The 6,223-nt window shown below is 45.7% G+C and overlaps 1 protein-coding gene across 1 annotated transcript; it reads left to right on the top strand.

The window, feature by feature from the left end:
- Positions 1-942: 942 nt before the first annotated feature.
- LOC141097843 (uncharacterized) lies at positions 943-5,075 on the top strand. The gene is made up of 5 exons (XM_073585311.1): positions 943-1,533; positions 3,955-4,133; positions 4,206-4,384; positions 4,457-4,538; positions 4,617-5,075. The coding sequence occupies exons 1-5, from the start codon at positions 1,212-1,214 to the stop codon at positions 4,821-4,823; spliced, it is 969 nt and encodes a 322-aa protein (XP_073441412.1). The 5' UTR covers positions 943-1,211; the 3' UTR covers positions 4,824-5,075.
- Positions 5,076-6,223: the final 1,148 nt, after the last annotated feature.

Below are 6,223 nucleotides of genomic sequence, written 5' to 3'. Positions count from 1 at the left end.
TCATGTGGCATGGCTCATTAAAGGGTCGACATTGACTACTTGCTACTTCCTATAGATGGTGCTAGTGTTCTAGTCCTCTTCCTCTCTGAAGAGACAATTTGCAAAAGTTGAGCCAAATTTTTTAGGATGCATTAGATTCACCATTAGTTGGTTGGTTCAAGAATGGAATTTGAAATGCAAGTTCTGATAAATTCCTCATGCACCTGCATTTGAAACTAGAGGAATACAGAGGTACTCTATTGGTCCATAGATTTCTATAGCCTCTAATTAGGGCTTGTGCACACAATCATACAAATTGAAAAAGTGTTAAGCCCCCATTACACACTGCCATATCACTAGCAATATCGCTGTAAAGTCACCGATTTTGTGACGTTGCAGCGATATTGCTAGCGATATCGCTGCATGTGATACTTACCTCCGACCGGCTCCCCCGCTGGTTATCGCTGATCACGCGAGAAGCTGCTGGATCATTTCTCGTCGGCCACTTCCTGCTGGGCTTCCTGTGGCGCCGACGAGCGACGCGTGGAGCCGGGCGGGAGGATGCAGGATCGCCGCGTCTGACAGGTAAGTAGCGATCCCCGTCCCCTGCGATGTCGCTAGTGAGATCTGCCCGTGTGGCAGCTCACTAGCTACCACCTAGCGATGCACCAGCGATCCTAACCGCGCCATATCACTGGTCGGGATCGCTGGTGAGTCGCTAGGTGTAACGGTACCCTTAGCCATCATTTTGATGAATAGCACTCATCCCCATGTTGTTCTATAGGGCTGTGCACATGTTCAATTTTTTCAAGAGTTGACCCAAAGAAAAAAATCACACCACGTCAAAGTTGGAGCTAATTATTGGCTCACACTCCACCATTCATGTCTATGGGTTAGTGGAAAACATCCGATTCTCAGTTTGATTTTTTTGAGAAAAAAATGGTCATGTGACCATTAGGCCTCTTTCACACTTCAGTTTTTTGCCATCAGTCACAATCCGCCAAAATTTGAAATTGGCGGATCCGCTTTTTCTTGTTGCGGATCCGCCAATTTCCCCATTGGGATACATTAGTGGCGGATTTTGACGGATGGTCGTCCGTTGCGTCCGATATTCGGCGGATCCGCAAAATTCTTTGCGGATTCTGTCTGAGGGGGACGGAGAATGTAACGTTTTTTTTCGCCGTCAAAATGGCGGATGACGGCGGATCCGCCGTCATCAGCCATGCGGTAGAATGGGGCCCTATGGGCGGCGGATCCGCCGGGATCCGCGATTTTGCGGAATCCGCCGGCAGGATCCGCAAAATCGCACTGCGCATGCCCAGAAAAAAAGATACTTTTCCAGACAGTCCCAAAACTATATAAGATGGGCTAATTGGGCCCAGACATGCAGTAGCAGCCAGACAGCAAGCCAGCCAGACCACCACCAAGCCTGCAAGACAGCCACCAAGCCTGCAAGACAGCCACCAAGCCTGCCAGACCACCCAGCCTGCCAGACACCCACCAAGCCTGCAGCCACAGCTATCAAGAGGCCTGCCAGTACCAGCTTTACCAAGTGTGAGTATACCTATGACATTTCTGTGTATGGCCTGCAAGTGTGTAGTGTGTGTGTGTGTGTGTGTGTGTGTGTGTGTGTGTGTGTGGTCTGTGAGTGTTGCATGTCTGTTTTTTTTTTTTTTAATATTTTTTTTTTCTGTTGCTTGTGTACTGCATTTTATTTTCATACAACTGTAATTATATTGTATTTTTTATGCTGTGATTGCTGCGATTGAGTGGTGTATGGTATGTGGTGTAATTGGGCCCAGACAATCCGGCACCAGCAACATTGAATACTCCAAGCAAGATATCAGACTCCAGCCTGCCTGACAGAAGATTCAACTAGAGCTATAAAACCTGTCTGCCCAGCTGCAAGTCTACCACCTGCAAGACCCCTGGAGCGTGTGTGTGTATGTGTGTGGCCTGTGTGTGCATTTTTTTTTTTTTCTTTCCATTTTTTTTTTTTTTTTTTCTGTTGCATGTGTACTGCTTTTTATTTTCATACAACTGTAATTATATTGTATTTTTTATGCTGTGATTGCTGCGATTGAGTGGTGTATTGTATGTGGTGTAATTGGGCCCAGACAATCCGGCACCAGCAACATTGAATACTCCAAGCAAGATATCAGACTCCAGCCTGCCTGACAGAAGATTCAACTAGAGCTATAAAACCTGTCTGCCCAGCTGCAAGTCTACCACCTGCAAGACCCCTGGAGCGTGTGTGTGTTGCATTTTTTTTTTTCTGTTGCATGTGTACTGCATGTTATTTTCATACAACTTTAATATTGTATTTCTTGCTGTGATTGTGTGGTGTAAAGGCTGGTTTCATATTTGCACTTTATAGCGCAGGGATAACCTGCACACGTCCACCACTAATCCCCGTCCCATCTGGTCATCACCGCCTACTAGCACACATGGACGCTTGCGATCTGCACACCCTATCTTTAGTATGGGGTGCGCAGATTGCAAGCGTTCATGTGCGCTAGTAGGTGGGGATTAGTGGCGGACGTGTGCAGGAAATAGCTGCGCTATAAAGTGCAAATGTGAAACCGGCCTAAATGGTATTGTATGTGGTGTTATTGGGCCCAGACATCTACATCAAACACCAGCCTGACTGTATCAGTCAGGCTGGTGTTTTAATGTAGATGTCTGTGCCCAATAACACCACATTCAATACCATTTAGGCCGATTTCACATTTGCACTTTATAGCGCAGCGATGGCCTGCACACGTCCGCCACAAATCCCCGCCTACTACCGCACATGAATGCTTGCGATCTGCGCACCCTATCTTTATCATAGGGTGCGTAGATGGTGCGCTGGCAGGATTTTACCATGTGCTGCGCACTTTTGAAGGTGTGCCCTTGCGCGCCAAACGCAGCATGTTGCATTTTGGCGCGCACGGCACACCTTCAAAAGTGCGCAGCACACTGTAAAATCCTGCCAGCGCACCATCTGTGCACCCTATGATAAAGATAGGGTGCGCAGATCGCAAGCATTCATGTGCAGTAGTAGGTGGGGATTTGTGGCGGACGTGTGCAGGCCATCGCTGCGCTATAAAGTGCAAATGTGAAACCGGCCTAAATGGTATTGTATGTGGTTTGTGCCCAGACATCTGGCAACAGCCACACTGAAGAAACCGAACCAGACATCAAACACCAGCCTGACTGATAGAATTTCAAACTCCGCTGCAAATCTTCCACCTGCAAGACACCTGGAGTGTGTAGCCTGGCTGTGTGTTATGCGTGTTTGCGTTTTTTTATTTTTCATGTATTGTGGTATTTAAAATAAAGAGCAGAGTAGCTCCTATTTTTTGGAAAAAAAAAAATAATAAAAAAAAAAATAAATAAATTGTTTTGAAAAAATCTACTTTGTATCATTTTAAAAAAAGGTAAAATTAAGTTACCATAAAGGTAATTGAAGTGTTCTGGTATACAAGTGTGGTTAAAAGTGAGATTGCAACATACCATGAAAAAATGGGTATACACAACTGAGTTTCAGGGAATTCAAAACCATGCAAACACAGTGGGTATACACAGAAATTAAACACCTTCAATCACTGGTTACATACTCTGTTGAGAGTTTCAGGGAATGCAAACACTGGTATACACAGCAATTACACACTACACGCCTTCAATCACTGGTTACACGGTGAGACCTTTAATCACTGGTTACACTCTCGGTGAGAGTTTCAGGGAATGCAAACTGGTATACACAGCAATTACACACCTTCAATTACTGGTTACACTCAGTTACAAAACACAAAGAAAGTAGGTTTACACAAAATATTAGACACCTTCAATCACTGGTTACACTCTGAGATAAGGGAATGTAGACATGCAAACACTTAAAATTGCGTATAATTAGTTTCAGGGAATTACACATACAAAATGTGTTTTTTTTTTTTTTGTTTTTTTTTAAACTTTCATATCATTTTCTTTCAGTTCACACAATGAAGCGCCACCATACCGGCAGACACGGCCAGCCCAACCGTAGCAGAGATTCAGACCGCAGCAGGGATCAACGCAGCAGACATGACCGGTCAGACCGCAGCAGAAACAACCCTGACCGCAGCAGAGAGGAACAGCCACACCGCGGCGTACAGGCAACCATTAGTTTCCCTGTAAGTATAAAGACCTGAAAGCTTATTATGATCCTTTGTATAGTAGCTTAACAAGTCTCTTTATACTTGCAGATCACTTCAAGCACTACCAGCAGGGTAGCAGCAGAGAGAGCCAGCCAGGCTGCAGCAGAGAGGCCCAGCCAGACCGCAACAGAGACTGCCAGCCAGGCTGCAGCAGAGAGGCCCAGCCAGACCGCAACAGAGACTGCCAGCCAGGCCGAAGCAGATACTGCCAGCCAAACATTTTCCCTGTAAGTATAAAAGCCTGAAAGCTTATTATGATACTTTGTATAGTAGCTTAACAAGTGTGTTTATACTTGCAGATCAGTTCAGGAAGCAACACAGCTGCCCCAAGCCGTAATGTCTTCTCCTGAAAGCTCCCCCTCACATCATCAGCGAGCTGAGGTAAAAAAAATTTTGTTTATTTTTTATTTAAAATAATTTTTTTGTGGTTAAAAACACTATCCTATTATGTTTTAACAGGAAGCTGATTCAGAGGAGCTTCCAGGAGGAGACGTGCAGGGTGGAGAGACACACGGAGGGGGTGCGCAGATTGTAAGTTTAGCACATACACAGATACATAATGCTACACCCAACACAAACATTCATCACAGTGCACACCATAACTGCATCCATCCAAACATTTTTTTTTTTTTTCCCACAGTCTTCAGAATCCGGTGCCCGCACTAGAGTGACTCCCAGGACATCCCAGGGTCGTCAAGGTGATGCCTCTGGTGGTCGGCAAACGGTAAGTAACCCTATTTTGATAATTGTTTAAATGAACATCATGTGTTTGAATATAATGTAATTTTTTGCTTTTTGTTTTGTTTTTTATCTTCACAGGTTTCACAGCGTGCTCCCCGCAGACATCAGGAGGAGGGTGTCATTATTGATAGTGATGACCTCATCCATGAGGTGGAAATCCGGGAGCCGCTGTGGAACATGGCAAACCGTCTTCATGCCGACCAACCAACCACACGACAGCTCTGGGATGAAGTCTGTTCTTCAGTTATTGACAACTGCGAGGAACTCAATGCGAGGGCCAGGGATTTTGTGCGTAAGTATTACAACTTCAGTAACTTATATTTCCAGCATGTGAAGTGTTGAATACTAAACCTTTTTTTTTTTTTTTGCTTCACAGGTGACAGGGTTATCACACGGTGGCGGTCGCTCCGGGATCGCTTCAAGAGGGACTACAACAAAGAGATTCAGACCCCGAGTGGATCGTCGGGAGGACGCCGGGGACCCCAGTACAAAAACTACCAAGCCCTGGCGTTCCTGCGATCTACAATAGCGTGCAGAAGGTAAATATTCCCCAAACAATTCCTGTAGTAGAAATGTTTAACCAATTTTTTTTTCAGCAGACTTAAATTAAATATCAATATTTTTAATATACATTTTTTTCTTCTTTTTTTTTTTTAGCACCATCTGCAGCACTCGGGAGTCTGCATCAGAGTTGCGTCCCTCTGGAGTGATCCCTAGTGAGACCGCCCCCGGTGACCACATCGAGGTATCCGACCCCTCTGTACCTACCCTCTTGTCTGATCCCTCTATCCCCTCCACCAGCACTGGAGCAGCAGGGCAGACTTCATCACATGAAGCTGCTGGTGACGACTTGTTCCCTGTTCCCCACCCCTCAGACACTGCCGCAACATCTCGACCAACTTTTGGTTCTGGCCGGCAGCGTCTGAGGAGTCAGGAAAGGCTGACCTTGTCTGACTGTTTGAGTCTAAACTCAACTGTTCAACACGGTTTCCACACTTATGGACAATGGTTATCTTCTGGGTTGACCATGATCAATCAAAGTATCATGGAACTCAGAAGATACATGGAACAGATGAGTTTAGAATCAAACCAGACACCGAGACATACCTTTTTTCAATCTGTTGTCCGGCAAATGGAAGGTTTAAGTACTCACCAGCAGATGCGTGTGATGCAAGCCTGTCAGAATGCTCTAGTGGAAGTGCTTGCTGAAGCATCTCTTCCTCCCCCTGTCTATCCTTCCACAGTCCATCCTCCCCCTGTCTATCCTTCCACAGTCCATCCTCCCCCTGTCTATCCTTCCACAGTCCATCCTCCCCCCGTCCATC

This window comes from Dendrobates tinctorius, unplaced genomic scaffold (genome assembly GCF_039654945.1).
Source record: "Dendrobates tinctorius isolate UK_male_01 unplaced genomic scaffold, ASM3965494v1 ptg000086l, whole genome shotgun sequence".
Taxonomy (NCBI): Eukaryota; Metazoa; Chordata; class Amphibia; order Anura; family Dendrobatidae; genus Dendrobates; species Dendrobates tinctorius.
This window is presented reverse-complemented; position numbering and strand designations above follow the sequence as displayed.

Coding starts and splice junctions, on each gene's coding strand:
- LOC141097843 (XM_073585311.1), top strand. CDS start 1,212: ATGGGGCCCTATGGGCGGCGGATCCGCCGGGATCCGCGATTTTGCGGA. Junction 4,134..4,205: donor AGGCAACCATTAGTTTCCCT/GTAAGTATAAAG, acceptor TTATACTTGCAG/ATCACTTCAAGCACTACCAG. Junction 4,385..4,456: donor GCCAGCCAAACATTTTCCCT/GTAAGTATAAAA, acceptor TTATACTTGCAG/ATCAGTTCAGGAAGCAACAC.